Here is a 19,480-nt window from a genome sequence, read left to right on the forward strand (position 1 = left end):
AGACATTTCAAGAAAAACAAAAATACTTTTAAATATAACACTGGTAGGGCATCCACCCATTATTATTATCATTATTAAGCATGAAGAATTATTATCTAGATTATTGCAAAACTCAGAAGAGTGTATGATTATTATTATATATTTATATTTGCTATTTTGTATTAAAGATTTTTTTAGCGTATATATTAAGTGTAGATCAACCTTGACAAAACTTAAAGTATAGATTAAATGGCTGTTTTAAAATTTTTTATGGACCCTTCAGTTAGTAGAACTATGCTTCACAATAAAAGTCTCGTCTTTATTTTGAAATTCTTAAGGTAAAAAAAACATTTGCTCTTGTTCAATAATAATTATTATTATTATTTTATGCACATGCCATCCTATCTTCATTTTAAGCTTTTCTAACAACTTTTATTCTTAATCGCATCTGTGGGAAACTTTAATAGAATCGGGGGAACCGGAGCAAACCTGGCAACACAAGCGCGGGAAAAATCCTAAACAACAAACGGCACTTCCGGTTTGACCAGAACAGCCTGTCAAGCTATACAGAGATTTTATAAAAACAGCAATTGTTACCCGAAGGATTATGTTATGAATTAAAATCGATGATAGGTATCGTGCCATTAAAAAAAAAGAACTTTAATTATGCATAACTTTAAATGAGAGCAGGAGCATCGCAGCGGTTCTAACTTTAGATCCGATCAGTCCTTTAAATGAACCCTGTGGCTGAAATGACTTCCTGGATGTGAATGTTGTCAGCATGGATCGCTACAACGAGCTGAAACTACAGCTGAAGAGCTGGGAACAGGAGTTCCTGAAGCAGCACCAGAGGAAACCCACTAAGGTGATTGTAAACAAAGAGAAAATCTCCAACCCTCTGCGTGTTTTCTTTTAATTCTTGATATAAATTGAGTTTATCTTTGTCATTTTCTAGGAGGACATCGATCGAGCTCCAGAGGAGACCAGGAGTGGGTGTAACTCATATCCTTGCAGAATGAAAATATGACTGTTCTTCTTGATGCACATAAAACAAGCTGTCCTCCTTTCTTTGCAGGGCTGTATAAGGAGTATAGGAGTTTAAAACAAGTTAAAGGAATTAGCAGCAACGATGCATCCAGTGACCAAAGACAAGCTGCAGCCACAGCAGAGACCAATTCAACCAATAAGGTGCATTAGAAAGCCTGTTACTGTAGATGTGTGAACACATCCCTACCTTTGCAGCTTAAATGTCCTTTAAATGCTTGGAAAAGTACTCCTACCTTTCGATAAATGTTGTATAATTAAGCCACAAACTTCAAGGTATTTTACTTGAAATTTATACTGAAGACAAACTGAGAGCAATGTATGATTACACATAATTATAACAGAAGTGTTCCCACAGCATAATGCTTCCATCACTATGTTTCTGTGTAGAGGTAGAGTGTTGAGGAGGATGCATATTGTTAGATTTCCACTGAAATAGTTTTCTGTATTTAGGCCAAAAACCTCGGTTTGGCTCCTCTTGTTTGCTGTGTTCTGTGCTTTGAACAGAACAAGTTCTGCACAAGTTCATTTCATCGTTTCTTCTTCTTGTGAGGTTTTATGGCGGTTGGCAAGCTAGTTAGGAAACAAGGAAACAGGAAACAACACTCACCCCCAGAAAAAAAATAATATTTTCCCAACTCTTTAACTTAACCCAACATAATAAATACTTAATCACATTCGTCCTCATAATTTCTAATTTATCTTTAAGTTATCGTCACTCTGCCAGTTTCTGATGGTCCTTTTGTTTTTCCCATCATGCTTTCAACCATTTCCCAATTTAAATCTCTAACTTCAAGATACTTTTCTGCAGCTTTCACTATAATTTTGATTTTTTTTCGGTTTATCTTGTCATCTGTGCACTACAATTGATCACTTCTACCATGAAAAGAAAAAAATCTTTCTTTTTTACAATCAATGAATCTTCTTCCATTTTGGGACACTGCTCCAGAGGTTTTGAACTCTGACTGGGATGGGATCCTTTTTTCAGCTTCAGCATATGTTATTCCAAGCTAAAATGTCACTTTTCTAATTTCCTCAGACCTTTTACTCACTTCACACCCACAATATGCAGCAGTATGTTCTCCACCACAGTTACAGCATTTGATTTTAACTTCTTTCCCCCATTTTCCATATTCATGCTCTCCTGCACACCTTCCACATCGCGGTTTTCCTTTGCATACTGCTGCTATATGTCCAGATTTTTGGCATTTGAAGCATCTCAAAGGTGGAGGATTGCACATTTTGACATTGTAGCTCATGTAGCCAATGAAAACTTTGCTTGGTAATTGCTCTTCTTCAAATTTAATCAACACAGATAAGCTATCACACCTTTCTCCTTTTCTTGTTGTTTTTAACCGTTTCATTTCTTTTACTCTTGCACCACTTATGTTTTCTAGAATCTCTTTTTCAGATACTTTTAGAGGAATTCCTTCAATGACTCCCCTGCTAATCTTTTTGTTCTCCAACAAGCTGCACTGAACTCTTTTCCCCTCAATCTTGTTGATCTGGATGGCTTTGCCTTTTTGAGGCTGTCAGTTGATTTACAGGTCTCCACTATACAGTATTCTTGCACTTCGGACTTCTTCTACAAGTTTATTTATCGATTTTGCTAAATGAACCGGATTCCAATCTGAAAAAGAGTCTGATTGATTTACTAGTTTGAATATAACTTTGTAATCATTTTGTTTTCCTGTGAAATGTATAGACGGTTCATCACTTGACTGTTCTGAACTAGACTCCCCTTCAATTGATCTCTGCCTTTTCCGCTTTTTCTCAACTTTTGATGCTACTCTCTTCCAATCTTTCACTATTTCCTTCTTCCATCCCACAAGAATCGCTTCATGTTTCCTACCTACTCACAGCCCAGGACATTTCTCCACAAGCAACTTAGAAACACGCGGCATGCACCAACTCGCTTCCCGATAGCTTTGCTTGCGCATTCCATCATCAGAAGGACTTTTCCCCTAATCATTGTTTAAAGTGGTAGAGACACTTTAGCTAGACACTAACTTGCTGAATATCATATTTCTTATTTAGTCTTTTTCCATCCTATAAAGAGTTTTCTATCATTTCCCACTTCTTAATCGTTTTTTGTCTTTGTTTTGATCCAGGAATTGGACTGTTGGGGAGCACATCTGAATCGCAAAGCAATGCCAGTGTCTACTCCAAGACTGTCGTCCCGGGAAAGGGACGACCTCATGACTTCTTCGCAGTATTATGGTTTGAAGCTTAAAAACAACCTCGCTGCACTCAGTAAGGTGGGAATCACAAAAAAGGCTAATGCTCATAAAAAAAAAAGGAGAAAATATGTTATTCATGTGCTTATTTTCTCTCATGTCTGTAGGAGAAACCAGTTTCTCTGAAGAAGCCCCACCGAACTGGTCGAGTTCCTCTGAATTCCTTGAAAGATGATCAAGAATCACAAAATAAAAACCTCTCTACTGTTTCTGCCTCAGCTGAAGATCAGGAAGAGGAACTTCTCATGCCAAGGTGTTTAACAAACAACTGTCAGCAGTTTAACTACCCCTACCTCAAAAGGTTTTTTATATTGCAAAATTAGCCACTGTAATATTAGTTAAACTTCCCTAGCTAAACTCGATATCTCATACTTTAACCACTATTTTATTTAAACATTTTATTCTTCCTGTTTATTTCATCTAGAGGGATGAAGCCGTTCCTGGGGTCAGCGGCCCCTAAAAGCCTCCATGCAGCGGAGCCTGAAGAGCACTTTAAACCCTTTAAACCTGAATCGGAACAGGGTGATGCTGTTAACAGCTGCAGTGACAGTAGCTCTGTTAGTTCCCATCACTGTACCAGTAATAGTTCTCAGCTTCAGGGCGTTAAAACTTCTCTTCCAGCCAGATCCTCCCCTCTGTTATCATCTTTATCCCCTCAATGTCTCATTGAAAGCACAGGAAAGGAAAATAAAGGTACAGTAGATAAAGTGGAGGATCCAAACTCAGGAAGTCCAACTAAAAAGGTTGACCCTGAAGTTCCAGGTGGTCTTAAACGGAGCCCACCTTTTCTTGCTCGAGGGGGTCTAGTTAAACGGCCCTCTCTTGCCAACAGGCTGAGCTTCTTGGACCGAAATTGGTTGGAAAGGTGTCAGGTTTTCGGAGAGATGGAAGCTGAGGAGATCCCTGGAGGAGGAAACCGGGAAATAAGAGAGAAGGAGATACAGGAAAAGGAAGTAAGAGAAGAAAAAGCTGAGCGAGATTCGGAGGGTGAACGGAGACAATCTGTGGACTTGGGAGAAGAAGAAAAGTCAGCTAATGCTTTGAGGGATACCCCGAACCCTGCAACAGACTGTGCTTTACAAGGCGCTGGGGAAAAAAAAGGAACTGGCAACATAGAGAGAGGACAGGCATCGCCCCTTCCACGAGACCATAACGATAAGGATGGTCTGAAATCAGAGGGTGCAAAGAAGAGGGGGCGAAAGAGGCAGAGGGAGGGGGATGACACGGTTGGATCTGTCACAGTAGATGGAGCCAAAAAGAGGCGAAGGAACAACAAAAAGAGCGAGGAGAGCTCAGCTGTAAGTCCTGATCCAGCCGATGGAGGGGAAGGGAAGAAAAAGAAAACAAAACGAAAAGATATCGCAGAAAGGGAAAAGAAGGAAGCAACACAGGAAGCAAAGAAGGTGCGGTGTGATTTGATTTATAAGCCACTTCCCTGCTAATCTACTTTCTTTTTTAACTTAATTGAATCTGTTTAATCTCTTCTCTGGCTCCTCAGGAAAACCTTTTAGGGGAACTTCAGGAGGAATTTAGAACTAAGACTTTTAAGACTCAGCCAGTCAAAGCCAGGTAGGTGAACAGACACTCCTACTGGACAACAAGGCTCACTAAAGTATTTACACCCTTTAAGCGTTTAGCTTTCTTCCACCTTCCTTCCACAATTTTATTGGGATTCTATGTAGCAGATTGAAATCAAACTTGGACAAAACTACGAATTGGGAGGAAAATACTTGTTTTTCCAGTTTTAAAGAAAAAAAATCATAAAGTGTGGCATGAATGAAATATTTGCTGATTCGTTTTCATATAACAGCTTAACTCAGACTGAGAGTTCCTGCCTAAACCAGGTCCTGGACCATGGTGTTGATTATGTTGGGGTTTGGCTATATCTACATAGAATATATGAATTACACATTTGGTAAAAGGGATTTTTTTTATTATTTAAAAAAAACAATATCATGGTCTTAAATTGTAAACTGTCTTATATTTCTTAAGCATGTCATCCTTTTCATTTCCTTTAACTATAAAACGTATGTTTCATTTATTATAAAGTCTTAATAGAAATGGGTTTTACCTGATGTATAATTCTAAAACCAGTCATTTTTGAACCTGTAGATACTTTTATTTTTGTAGCTGCAGACGTAAAAACTGCTCTTTGAATTTAGAAGTTTCCTGACCTCTGGTTTAAACCAGCCATATATAAGTTTTCTGTATGTTTAGACCGATTGTTTGACCAAAGTTATCCTATTTTCACTCCTCTATAAAGGTTAGATTTCTGATGTGAACAAGTGATCAATGAATATCAGCATCAGATTATATGTGGGGGGTGTCAGAGTAAAGGAGTAACAGAGATACATGCCAACATTTTCAGATTCTAACGGCAGGAAAAACAATCAGATTAGTCTTGATTAATCGATTATTCAAATAATCTAATGAGTAATTTAGTAATTGATTAATCATTTCCTGGATTATAGAGACTCTAAAACATGCCTTTAGCTGACAGAATGACCCACTTAGAGCAGCAGTTATACCAAAAAAAAAAAAAAAAAAAAAAGCTTAGATAAACATTTTGCATTTAAGATTTAAAAAATATTTAAAATTTCCTTAAAAAATCTTCAAGGAACCTTTTGTCATCCTGTTATTAATCGAACAAAATTATTGACAGATTGATGGACGAGCAAAAATGATCATTAGCTGCAGCCCTAAATCTGACAAATACTTCAAAATAAAACCCTTTAAGTTTGTGGTTTGTATCGTGACAAAGTACCAACAACCTAATGTGGTGTGAGTGCTTTTTTTTTTTTCCAAGTATCATCTGACTTCCGTCTCCAGCTTTCTTTGATAGTTGTTGCTATTTTAACAGTGGAACGAAAGGTGCAGAGGGGAACTTTGTGAAGATAAACCTAAAGACGAAATCTCACGTGAAAGGATATGCTTTACGAGGAGTTGCTTTACGCAAACAGGTAGGAATTCTCTGTTTGTAAATGCATTTGTCATCATCTGTATTAATGAATATGTTGATACGTCTTATGGTTAACAGCTGATCACATGTACACAGCAAACCTCAGACTCATTGGCTCCCCTGATAAAGCACAAATGTAAATTAAGCTTTTACTGCAGTTCTACAACGTTGAAATCTGAAATTTAAAATACTTCACAAATAAATTTGGTTCTTATAAATAAAAAATATATAATTTTAGTTCTTTTTTGTCCAATGGTAAGAATTTTTATTTTATGTTATCACTGCTTCATCATTTAACTGGTAACCATCAGTTCCTCTACAACTAAAGGATTTAATTTTGATTTCACACTTTAACATTTGCACTAATCATAGGAAATGTGCAGCTGTGTAGGATGACCTAAAATCGTGAAAAATGTCCTCTGCCAAGGTAGTTATGATCTTAGGAAGGTTTGTCCGTCTGTGTAAGGACAGATTTGTAACCGATTTTTTTTTTTTTTTTTTTATCTGAAGTGTCCCTCATTCAAAGAAACAATCCATTAATTTTTGGTGATGATCCAGATCATAATATGCATACAGGTTTTTTTTTTATATATATATATATATTCTCTAACATTGTAAGATGGGGATATTTGGCAGAACACGCAGTTCTCCACTAAACCAGAGGGTGGCAGCAGTGACTATTGATAGCCTCAGCATCGGACTCAAAAAGTCTGGAGGTATTTTACTGAAGATAAAACACAAAAAAAAAGGAGAACGTTGTTGGTTTGTTAGCAGGATCAATTGAATAATTATTAACGAGTTTAATGGACATTTTTTTTTTATCAGAGGTGTTCCTCCCGCCAAGGAACAGTTCATTTAAATTTTGGTAATGATCCAGATCATGTCTGAGTTTTAGCTATAGGTGTGAGTCACAATTTTGGGCAAAATTTGCTGCTTGGATGAGGTCTGCTCTCTCCAAGGGATTTTCTAGTGATGTTTAATAAAAAAAAAAAATACTATTTACAAGCAAAACTCTAACTTTAACTAAAAGTAGAGATGTAAACAGCTTATTGTGTTTGTTGTCAGCAGTAGGGCTGAGCGTTTTTGCTTAAAGTGAAAATTTCGATTATTTTGATCCAACATTGTAATTTTATTTTGAGCGTCCTTTGCACTAACTACACACTTGTACATTTTCCACTCCAGGGTTTTAGTTTTTTCATGAGCTTGAAAGCCTGCTTGTTCAGAGGCCATTTTAGCAGGACAATACCGTAACCTTTGAGAGAAAAAATATGGAGTTATATTTGGGTTTTTATTAAATTACAGAAAAAAGTGATCTGAAAAGGTGAAATAATTCTCATGTTTCATCCTGAGACTCATGAGAGAAAATATATAGTAATTTACCAGTAATAAATAAAAGTCCTCTAACATGTTTATTTTACTTTCAGAATTGTTTTCCCCCTTTCAGATTGCTTTGTCCTGAATTTAATGAAAGCACAAACGCGACTCTATGAAAAAGTGCTTAGTTCTACTTGCATGCATGAATCTGACTGCCAGCAGCAACTCTGTTCCCATCTTTGTTGTTTTAATCCCACTTTATGCAATTTAACGCCACTAAAAGTGCTGGACTGAGAAATGTACTTACTCTTTTTTAATTTTATGTGACATAAATTCAGTCTTTTCCTATTTCAGATAGCATTTTGTTAGATTGCATTTATATTTTATAGTGAATGAATATCCCAGCCTCAGCGAGCAGTGCTGGTATTAAGTCTGAACAGCAGCCAGGAGGAAATATATGTGGCAACATTGTGTATTGCTTCTAGAGTGCAGCAGTTCTTTCATTGAAGTAGCTCTGCAGCATCTTCATGGAGTTCAAGTTCCTTCCCAAATTACCTGCATTTTGTCCTAGGCACATCCCAGAGCGCACCTTCCTGATGAGCTTTAGAGCGGTAGAGAGGCTGCTACTTTAACAACTAAACCATAAACTTGACTGTAACAGTCATAGCAGCAACTGACTTAGAACACATGGTAGCTAGACGGATGATTTTATCTGGTTGTTCTTGAGAAAAAAAGTAAAACAGAGTTTTTGGTTTTTTTATGTCACCATTACCAAAAAGTAAACGTTCTGGGTTTGATAAATGGTTTGACCGAATAGTATTGGGGTTCATCTTTCTGCAAAAAAAACAAACAAAAAAACGTCCAGTTGTACGTCCTTTATACTAAACCACCATGTGATTTACTATAAAGGCAAACATGGTTTTCTGTCTCATAAATCCTCCCTGCTCTGTTCCAGCTTTACATGCAGAAGTTTCAGCTGAAAGGGGAGCGATTCGGTGGAGGTGCTGGATATTTTGGCCGAGGACGGAGGGGCGGATTCAGAGGGTCGCTGAGTCGGCAGGGGGACACCTGTTACAAGTGTGGAGGGACCGGACACTGGGCTCTGGACTGCAAAGGACGAGGTGATGCAGGATAAAATGTTTTGGTGTACTTTTTTTTTATTAGTAGACATGAATGATGTGTCCTGCACTGCCGAGAAGATGGCAGCTTTATTTTTAAAAACTAATGCAAAATAAAGATAGAATAGGGTATGTTCCTATTGCTAAATTTTTTTTTTTGTAATTCCTTCCTTCCTTCCTTCCTTCCTTCCTTCCTTCCTTCCTTCCTTCCTTCCTTCCTTCCTTCCTTCCTTCCTTCCTTCCTTCCTTCCTTGCTCTCGTGAAAAACCATGAGAGGGAACTTAGATCTAATATAACTGCTGCCTGAGATTTAGGCTTAACTCAGTTCAGCATTTCTTTTTGTAGCCCCCCCACCACCTGTTTCTGAGGACCCTCCTGCAGAGGAGGAACCATTTGAACTGCCCACCCTGGAAGAGGTTGCCAGAGCAACAGGAACGCTCAAACCTCAGCCTTTGGGTACGTTTGTTAAATTATCTTTCTGTTTTGTATCAGCTTCCGGAAAATCCTGAAAAGTTCACATTTTGTCCCGATTTTTTTTTCTTCAAGTTGGGAATAAGCCAAAGAGTTTGAATTTTAATTTTTATTTTGTAACATTATTCAATAGTTTTTCGTCATAGTGATGGATGTCTGGATTCCTACCCAAATAAGGCTTTCAAAATTGTGTTTTAAAGGCCATTCTTCCATGTGGTCTTTATTAGGTCATCCTTATGTTCTTCCAGCAGCAACACCGTGTGTTAAAGCTGAACACCAAGAGGAAAGTGGAGTGGACAGTGGGCAGACAGATGAGATGTTGCTTAACGTAATTCGCCCTGATTATGAGCGGCCTGCTCCTCCACCACCAATGGAACCCCTTTATCCCCTCACAGAAGACGGGACAGTCCAGGGTAAACCCCGTAATTAGCATTCAGAAAATAGATATAAATGAGGCTTTGAATTAAAATTGAAATTTTTTCTGCCTGGTGATGTTTTGTTCAGAAACCCCTGCTGAAGTCTATGCAGCTCTGAGAGAACTTGGCTATCAGTCCTTCAGACCAGGACAGGAGAAGGCCATAATGAGGATCCTGACTGGTAGCCATAGCCCCAAAAACTCCTGCATGCCTAGTTATGAACTTTCTCCTCATGCTTGCCTCTTCATCCTCAGGGCTGTCCACCCTGGTGGTGCTGTCCACTGGAATGGGTAAATCACTGTGCTATCAGCTGCCTGCTTACCTGTATGCACAACGATCCAAATGCATCACTCTGGTCATTTCACCTCTAGTTTCTCTAATGGACGATCAGGTAATTATAGTAGCAATTAGACATGCCGTCTCACACATTGGGGCAGCTGTTAATTTTATGTTTCTTTGCAGCTGTCGGGCCTGCCCACCAAGCTGAAGGCTGCCTGCATCCACTCTAATATGACCATGAAACAAAGAGAAGCTGCTGTAGAAAAGGTGACACAACAAACTGCTAACAGTAGCTTTCTGTAGATCATTACAACTATATTATAGATCTTTTGTAAAAAAAAAAACTAAATGGGATATTTTGTGAACTGTAAAGCTAACTCTCTATCATTTGATCTGGTTTTTCTCTCCAGGTGAAGTCTGGCCAGGTTTGCTTGCTGCTTCTGTCTCCAGAGGCTTTGGTCGGAGGAGGAGGTTCAGGTTCGGGATGCCTGCCCTCTGCTCAGGAGCTCCCTCCTGTGGCGTTTGCTTGTATTGACGAGGCTCACTGTGTGTCAGAGTGGTCACACAACTTCAGACCCTGCTACTTGAGGCTTTGTAAGGTGTGGTAGTATAATATACTGCAGCTGTGATTTTCATCTGTTATTTTCTTTGTGGCTGGCATTTAAGGAGGTGTTAAATAAAAAAAAAAGGAGTTAAAGTTGCCACCTGATTCGCTATGAGAGTAATGGTGTCCAGAGATTTTTATTAGGAGGTGCTAACGGGGGCAAAGCATTGAACTGAGGGTATTATCAATTATCCTTATATTTTATATATATATTTTTTTTATATTTCTTAATGCACACTGATGCAAAAAAAAAACAAAACAGAGATGAGCTCACTGTTAAATCTGCAACAGTAGAAGAATATGGTGGATAATGAATATGTGATGTTCTGCTATTCAGTTAAAACATGTAACATGTAAACTCATATATATTTTAGTATATAAACGATTAAAATCAATTACCGGTATTTTGTTTCCCCAGATATGGGAAAACAACATACAGTGAATCCATTCTGAATTAACTTGCAGCCTTTGGTGAAGTAAATGCAAGATTATCAACAAGGAAATTAATAATAAATGTAGAATTACCTATAATTGAGTATTTAAATTATATCCCCCGAAGGATATTTGCTTAAATTTTTGTTGTATTTTGTTGGCTGATAAAAAATAGGGGGAAAAACTGCCCAAAGATAAACATCTTATTAGGGCAAAATGAAAGTAGCAGAAATTTAGAGAAATCATCAAATTAATAAAAAAGCTCAAATTTGACCAATTTAGGACGTATATTTATCATGGAAAAATATCTGCAATGATTGCACCAGAGGACTGTTCTCTCCACATGATATTTCTACCGGTAAGTTAAACAGGCGTTAATAAAGTACTTTGTGTTTATTATGATGGAGACAGACATAGAAATACAAAGACTGCAAATATCATATGAAATAATGGCAAAAAAACAACATCATAATAGATTTAAAGTGATTTAATGACCTTTGCAATAAAGTAAATGGGGCTGGACAGTCGCTCCACAGGATGTTTTGACACTTTAAATGGTTGAAATGAATAACAAAATGTTTTCTCAAAAAAATCACAGTGAATTTGTCTATGGAAGAGATACTACTTATATGGTATATGATGCATTTAAAATGTTTTTCTAAATATGCAATTAATTTCTTAATTTTTTCTGATTGTATTTGTGAGGAAAATGTCAAAATAACCACTTATTGAAGAATGTGAACTTTGAAGTACTAATCTAAAGTTTTCATTGTTTACCATAGTACTTTTCCAGCGGTACTTATAGCCCCTCTCACTGCTTGTGAGTTAAGGGTTGGGTATCTGTTTTAAATAACTTAAGACTACTTTTAGTCAGCCCGTTAGCCTGCTCAAATCTGGACTTTACTCCAGAAAAACTGGACACTTCTTCAAATGCAATTCAGACTTTTTAATTCTACTGGTGGAAAAACAAAGGAGGTTCAACTGAGTCACATTCCTTAAACTGGAACTGATCTAGGCTAAGAAACCAGGTACCAAAAATAAAATAACTGTCCACATCATGAATAACGAGCCGATATTTACTTTCACTACAAGCTTAACATTAATGATGAAGCAGACAGGCTTAGAAGTTACAGAGCATAGAGCTGGATTAAAATATTCTGGATTACCAATAAAAAAACTAAGTTGATATTAATATGTGAAGGAGATCAACATCAATTTCTATAATCATGTTACGGTTCAGGGCAAGTGTATTTTAAAATCTTTAAAGCGCATTAGTTTTCATGCTTTGATTAATTGAGAGGAGCAGCTTTCTGTCTGGTGTTATGTAGTAATAAAACTACATACTGATAACTTTATGTTTTCCTACATTTTCCTGAGAATTTTAAAGGTCTGTAGATCTATGCTGATCCACACCTAAAAAAGAATTGTTTTCCAGTTTGGTTAAGACCTTTGAATAAATGCATTCATGTTTAAAGTTGAAGTTGCTAAGGCGATAATAACTGTCTGACATGTTGAGCAGCTTTGAAAATGAACCCCGGAAAAAACAAAGTTGCTGTTAGCAAACATTTTGAGCCTAACTGTTTGTTTGTAGGTCCTCAGGGAGCGCCTTGGAGTGAAGTGTTTGCTGGGACTCACAGCTACAGCCACTCTGTCCACTGCTCTGGACATTGCTCAGCATTTGGACATCAGCGATAAAGACGGGATAGCTGTGAGGTCTGCAGCTGTACCGCCCAACCTGAATCTGTCCGTGTCCATGGATAGGGAGAAAGACCAGGTCTGATGGGGTGCTGACCCTTTTCATAAAGCAGTCATTTGCTCTTATCTGGAAAAAAAGTTATTTTTTACTATCTATTATCTGCTTAATCTTTTTTTTGTTTTTTTTTCAGGCTTTAGTGTGTTTGTTGAAAGGAGATCGTTTTGGCTGCTTGGACTCCATCATAGTCTACTGCACCAGGCGAGAGGAGACCGTCCGGGTGGCTGCACTGCTGAGGACCTGCCTGCAAGGGGTGGCATTGAAAGAAAATACCCAGATAAGCAGCAACCAGATACAGAACAACCCAGTTGGACAGAAAAAGAAGGAACTGGGTAGGAGTTTCACATCGTTCAGAAGACTAAAAATTATTTTGTTAAGAAGGAAATCTTAAACTACATTTATGATCATGTAAGATGTAGATTTTTTTTCTTTTGACATTCAGCTCGGAAGAAGATCCGCAAACCGCTAAAATGGCAGGCAGAGGCGTACCATGCCGGCCTGTCGGGGTCCGAGCGTCGCCGTGTCCAGAACAACTTCATGTGTGGGGAGCTCAGAATCGTAGTGGCCACTGTAGCGTTCGGCATGGGGCTGGACAAATCCGACGTTCGTGGTATCATTCACTACAACATGCCTAAGGTGGGACGTTTAATAATAAAGATTTTTATCCAACCTTTAAAATTTGTCAAATATTTATTCTTTATTTTCATTTTATTAATGTGATTTTATTTTATTTTTTTTTTTTCTCCCAGAGCTTTGAGAGCTACGTTCAGGAAATCGGGAGAGCTGGTAGGGATGGAGAACCAGCTCACTGTCATTTATTCCTGGATCCTGAGGTGATACTTCAACTGTTTAGATATGAAGCCTAACTTGATTGATAACTGCTCCTAATTAGGAGCTAATTTACAGGGAATAAGTATATTTTGATTTGACAGTAGTTTCTTAACTTGCATATATTCCTCTGGATTTTTTTTTTTTTTTAGGCTAAAATTTAGTTAAATATTTAGACTATCAAATTATGATAATACCACAGTTTCATGTTGTTAACACAAGAAATTGGAAACACTACTATTGCAACCTTTTCAGACCAGTATTACTATGGTTACCACCTTTTAAAATGAAAATAAGGCAGTCCATCCCTCTTTTCATTTTATTGCAGATGCTATATAAGGTAATATCAGACAATTAGTCAATTTAAATCTACTGTATAATCCACCACACATAAAGGGGGTCTAACTCCCCATTCTATGATCTCTGAATGTGTTTCCTTACAATATAAAATAAAATATGCAAGAAAGATAGGAACACAAAAAAATATATCTGTATGCGTGTGTGTGGGGTTGGTTTGTTTAAGCTACAACTGGGGCCAGTGTATTGTCAAATATCCCCCATTGTGGGGACCTACATGTCCAAAATGGTCCAAATGGGGACATTCAACGGGTTCCTTAAAGGTAAAGTTTTCTTCTTTGAGTTGGGGTTAGAGTTAGGTATAGGTTGGTAATAGTTAGAGTTGGGGTCTGGGTTTGGCCATATGATTTGAATTAGGGCTGGGCGATTTTTACATATATTAACATACGAAATAGTTTTTCATTTTAGGCGAGATCGATATATATCACGATGTAAAACCAATCACCATATTTGTCAAGTTTAAATGTTCCGTAGCTCATTAGTGAAATGTGATATTAAGTCTAATTGTTTGATTTAAATATTTATGTTTTTTCTGCTAAACATAACAGATGTACTGAAGGAACATGCATAAAAAACACGGACAATGAACTCGGTACACAAACTAGGAATAAAAAGGAAATTCTCAGACTCTCTCCTGATATAGATTTTTTTTTTTTAAATAGTTTGTTTTTAAATAATAAGAAATAAAACAGAATAATAATAATGTTCTTGTGTAAAATCAGTGCATATTAAAGCAGCTTTCAAAGACAACATAAAAAAATGCTACCACCTTTTATTGTGAGGCAATAAACAAGGGAAAATTTAAATGTAATCACAGGGGAACAAACTAAATGGGCATATAAGCAATTTCAACAATATCAAATAAAAATGCTTGGAAAAAAGAAGATTCTCACTCTCTCATATTGTTTCTTTTAAACGCCACCTTCTGGATTAATGCATATAGTAATCATAAAAGCATTGTTTATATTATACGCCCCACTTACAGTTTGACGGTCTGAATTGTGTGGGATTTCAGGGTGGGGACCTTCATGAGCTCCGTCGCCACATCTACGCAGACACTGTGGATTACTACATCATCAAAAAGCTGGTGCAGAGAGTGTTTCCCGCCTGTAAATGTAAGAAGATACAGCAGAAACAGCAGGAGCTCTGGAAGGTGAGCATTTTTATTATTCTGCCTGCAGTCGTCGCTGTTACTTCATAGTTTCATATGTAATAAAGAATGTGTCTGTGTCCACAGGAGGTGGAAGACACTGATCTGTTGGAGATGATGGATGTCTGCGATCCGGATGCCCAGGAAAAACCAACAGAAGAAAAGCAAGAATCTATTCCCTTGGAGGTAATTTAAAGGGGAAATTCTCTTCATTTTCTTTCTTTCAAGGTTTTTTTGTTGTTATTGCAGTCCTTCTTTCAAACATCATAACTAATTTTATGACTACTCTACAGCCTGGAAAAGAGAAATTTTATTTAAGCATTTTACAGGTATGGGTTAGTATCAAAAAAGTAATGTCTGTTTATGTCTTTATCTGTCTTCAGTGCATAACTGGATTATAGGGACTCTAAAACATGCCTTTAGCTGAAAGAGCAACCCACTTAGAGCAGTAATTATACAAAGTTTGTATAAAAAAAAAATATATATGTAAACATTTTGCATTTAATATTGTCTGTTAATATGCTTTATCCAGAACTCCTCAAGGGAAAGTTTGAGTTTCACCTGGTTAAATTTTCTAAAATGTCTTTGGCTATCCAATTATTAATTGATTAATCAAAAAGATTTACAAAATAATTGTTAGTTGCAGCCCTAATTAAAATAATGATTTACATTTTTTTTGGAGGATTGTTTAGGACCGTTACCTTTAAAGAGCTTCTGTGATTTAAGTAGTATCAAATTACAACAATTGCTTATTTTTGCTTTAAGGTGTCTGACCTCGATTCAGCTGCACAGATTCCTGTGCACAGTGGGGAGGGAAACGGAAGACAAGAGCAGGGCGAGTCAGAAGAAGGAAAAGACAAGGAAGCAGATGGGCATAGTGAGCAGAAAGAGGACAGCTGGGATTGGCCTGAGGAGCGGGTGTGCCATACCCACGAGAGAGCCATTCCCATCCAGGAAACCGTCGAGGCTCTAGACATCACAGAAGAAGGTTGGTGGAAACACAAGCTCCAGCTGTTATACCCCTTTAATTAAAGCAAGCAACATCAGCATAGAGGGGGATTCAGATTACTTTGCTCTTTACCTCGATTTAGATTATAAAGGTGGCTTTATCCAACAAACAAGCTCCTAAAAGTGTTTCTATAGAGGTGGAAAAGGCCTTAATAATTTTATTCCTTTAGGTATTGAAACCCTTCTCTGCTACCTGGAGCTGCATCCACAGCGATTTGTTGAGCTTCTCCACCCAACTCTGTCTGCCTGTAAAGTCAGGTGCTACGATGGACCAAGGCAACTCCAAAAAATCACCAAAATGTGAGCGATGCGAGCGCGTTTGTTAGTTTATGATTTAAGTCTGGGAAGTAGAATTAATAAGATTTGAATTTTGATTTCCATGTTTGAGTCAAACAATTACAAACACATGATAACCTAGAAAATTAGCTTGCTGTGTGCAGGAATCTCAGATTCCCACAGATTTTCTGTTGGCGGGATGTGGTGTAAAAAATGTTTTACACAATCTTTCCAGTTATATTTAAAAAGAGACGTTTTATGGGGCGCCGTCACTTTAAATCCATATTTTTTTTAGAAAAAACACTTGACTGAGGAAGTGAAACCTAAATGCTCTGTTGATGAGTTTTTAATCATGATCCTACAGTTGTCCTCCGGTTGCCGTGGTGTTGGCCAGACAACGAATGAGAGGCGAGCGGGTGGAGAATTTGGATCAAGTGGAGTTTGATGTTGTCGAGGTAGCAGACACTATGGGATGGCAGCTTCCCATGGTGAAAAGAGGACTCAGACAGCTGCAGTGGAGCACAGAGAGAGGTCTGTTTGACTATATTTGTGAAATGAAGAAGCTAAAGGTGTCTTGAGATGCTGTTTCTTCTGAGCTTGGTAGATTTCCTTGACGTTCCCCTTATGTCACTTTGTTTTTCCTCAAAACAAAGTTCCTCGTCTTTTTTGTAAAGTCTTTGAAATACTGTAGGTCTTTGTTCATCTTTCAGGAGGTGGAAGAAGCGGCATCCATGTTGAATTCTCTTCCCCGTCGTTTTACTTCCGATCTTTTGGAGACCTGAGTGACGAGGAGATGGACAGAGTTTGTCAGTTCCTTTATAACCGAGTGCAGGATCAGGAAAGAACACAGCTGTATCAGCTCACAGCCTGCTTTAAGGCCTTCAAGAGGTATATGGCAATCAGTACTATAAATTTTATTTATAGGCACCTAATTAGGACTCTCAGGCAGCAGGCAACAATTAAAATATTTAGCTACCGTTTGTGGAAAACAGCAGGTATAAGCACAAAGCACAAATCGTTTTGAAAGTCAAAACAATCCAAGGAAAACAAGAGAAAATAAACTGTAAAAATTTTTTTTTAGAGCTTTTTAGAAGTAAATAGCTTATTTGATTCATGAGAAAAGTCTCAGAAATTACCTTTGAAACCCTCGGTAATCAGACCAGCAGGTAAACCATCCAAAGTGTAACGGTTTAGGATGGGCTTTAAAGTAGAAAATAGATGGGTGAAACGCAGATGTGGAGCACAATAAGAAAAATATATGTCACATTTCTTATAAAACTAGCCTAAAGGTTGAAGGTTACAGAAACACAGAAAGGGGCCTAAAACTAAGCCTTGAGGAACACCACTTACCATTATGATCTTTTTAACTAACTTTAAATATATTTTTTTTATTTTTGGTCTTTGACCTTGTTGTTCCTTGCTAGTTCTTTTTAAGAAACTAGGCATTTATCCCTAGTTTAAGCAGAAATTATTTAAAGAAAGTATTTTAAATAGCTTCATATCAAGCAAATGTGAGTTAATTTAGCACTCCTTTTAGAGTCCTTTTGTTGTTAACTTTAATTTTGTCCCCCCCATCCCCAAGTGTTGCCTTCCAGAGTGCTATGTCCTGTGTCAACGACTTGGATGAGAGTCGCAGTCTGCAGCTGAAAAACCTTCTCTCTGAGTACTTTGACCGGCGTCGAGACAGAGAGCACGCACTGCAGCCAGTGGACCTGGAGGAGCCCGACAAATACAGGGTGAAACAATCTCTCCAGGAAAGTCTGTAGCTTTAATCTGTGAGTTTCCCCGCTTATATGTGGGCCTTTATTACAGCTGTTGGACTGGGAGAACCAGATCAGAGCAGACATCAGAAGTTTCCTCGGCAACAGAAGTGATGAGAGGTTTTCTGGCAGAGCTGTTGCAAGAATCTTGCATGGCATAGGTGAGGATTTATATACACATCAGATTAAATAACCTGTTCTATTATGTAAGATATGTTTATCTCACAACATTTTTAGATGAACCCTTGGAGCTTAAAAATGTTATTTGCCAGATTTCAAAACATACATGTTTTTTTTTTTTTTCCTGAGGTTAAATGCTGAAGTCCATGTAAGCTGTATATTTTAGCCGTTCTCTTGGCCTTATTAAACACAATAAGTTTAACCTTTTGACCACTAGAGGTCTTCAGAGATCCATCATACAAATAGATTGGCTTGTTTTTGTTTTTTTTAACAGGTCAGTTTGTCCCATGATGAAGCCTTGATTTAGAGCAATAATCAACAAAGTAGAAAAATAGTTTTCATCTAAATTTAGTATCTCACCATCGTATTTTATTTTATTTTTTCATTTCAGTCATGCCTGCTATATCATTATTTTTTAACCTCAGCTTTAGTTGATAATTATTTTCTGGTCCTCTATATTTTCCAAGGGAAAAAATATGTTTACTCAAATATTGTTTTTTTTTTTTTTTTTTTTGCAACTACAGTGAAAACATTTTAGCTCAAAAATATATTTCTTCCCCAAAACCTTCTCTCTGAAAAATTTGTAATAACATTTGATCTTGATTCAGGATTTTTCTCAAAATGTGTCAATGTCCTTTGCTCCTATTGGCCAGTCTCAACCCAATTGAAAGCTGAGGGGTAAAAAAAATGTATTCTCCCCAATATATTTAGTTTACGTTTAAAATACTTTCCCTCTTTCAGATTGCTTTTTTTTCATGAATTGAACAAAAACAGAAAAAATAAATCCATAATTTGTCTTTCAGGCAGTCCTTGTTATCCTGCCCAAATATATGGTAAAGATCGCCGTTACTGGAGGAAATACATCCAATTTGACTTCAACCAGCTCATCAGGCTGGCTACCCAGGAGATACTTCACTTCAAGTGATTGCTCTCTTCTGTAATAACATTCTTTTGCAGGTCTCTTTACATGCATTTGTGCACATATTTTATGTGTAACAGTTATTTAAAATGTAGCATGTTTTTGTCCCTTTTCTTTTTCTGTCAACATTTATTTAATAAAAATATTTTCCTAGTTACTTTTGTGAAATTTATTTACATACTGTCTAATGTTTAATCATAGAATGAAAACATGATGGCCTCTCAAAGTTTTCTAAAAGGCCACATAGACCAAAGCAAACAACCCTTAGGTTTGCATTAAGTCTTTCATCTCTAACAAAACGGCTTTGACTCATTTCAGGAATTTTCAGAAATAACAGGATGTTTCCTAGTTGCACCTAACCGAATAAATACACCAGATAACTGAGAAAGATTTGGA

General features: G+C 37.3%; 1 protein-coding gene across 2 annotated transcripts; it reads left to right on the forward strand.

The window, feature by feature from the left end:
• The first annotated feature begins 493 nt into the window (after nucleotides 1–493).
• Nucleotides 494–19,241, forward strand: recql4 (RecQ helicase-like 4). 2 transcript variants are annotated; one of them, XM_038279378.1, is made up of 28 exons: nucleotides 494–844; nucleotides 935–968; nucleotides 1,055–1,167; nucleotides 3,135–3,281; nucleotides 3,368–3,513; nucleotides 3,685–4,663; nucleotides 4,750–4,829; nucleotides 6,121–6,220; nucleotides 8,489–8,654; nucleotides 8,997–9,107; nucleotides 9,371–9,535; nucleotides 9,627–9,719; nucleotides 9,793–9,929; nucleotides 10,001–10,084; nucleotides 10,228–10,416; nucleotides 12,445–12,627; nucleotides 12,740–12,938; nucleotides 13,049–13,242; nucleotides 13,356–13,439; nucleotides 14,807–14,944; nucleotides 15,029–15,127; nucleotides 15,707–15,929; nucleotides 16,120–16,249; nucleotides 16,590–16,756; nucleotides 16,936–17,113; nucleotides 17,808–17,961; nucleotides 18,038–18,146; nucleotides 18,969–19,241. In XM_038279378.1, exons 1-28 carry the CDS (start codon nucleotides 761–763, stop codon nucleotides 19,088–19,090), a joined length of 4,608 nt encoding a protein of 1,535 aa, XP_038135306.1. In that variant the 5' UTR covers nucleotides 494–760; the 3' UTR covers nucleotides 19,091–19,241. The 2 variants fall into 2 exon arrangements, with proteins under 2 accessions (XP_038135306.1, XP_038135307.1); XM_038279379.1 differs by having other exon boundaries at nucleotides 9,374–9,535.
• The last annotated feature ends 239 nt before the right edge of the window (nucleotides 19,242–19,480 follow it).

The sequence above is a fragment of the Cyprinodon tularosa genome, unplaced genomic scaffold (genome assembly GCF_016077235.1).
Source record: "Cyprinodon tularosa strain WSP-4 unplaced genomic scaffold, ASM1607723v1 ctg15, whole genome shotgun sequence".
Lineage (NCBI taxonomy): Eukaryota > Metazoa > Chordata > Actinopteri > Cyprinodontiformes > Cyprinodontidae > Cyprinodon > Cyprinodon tularosa.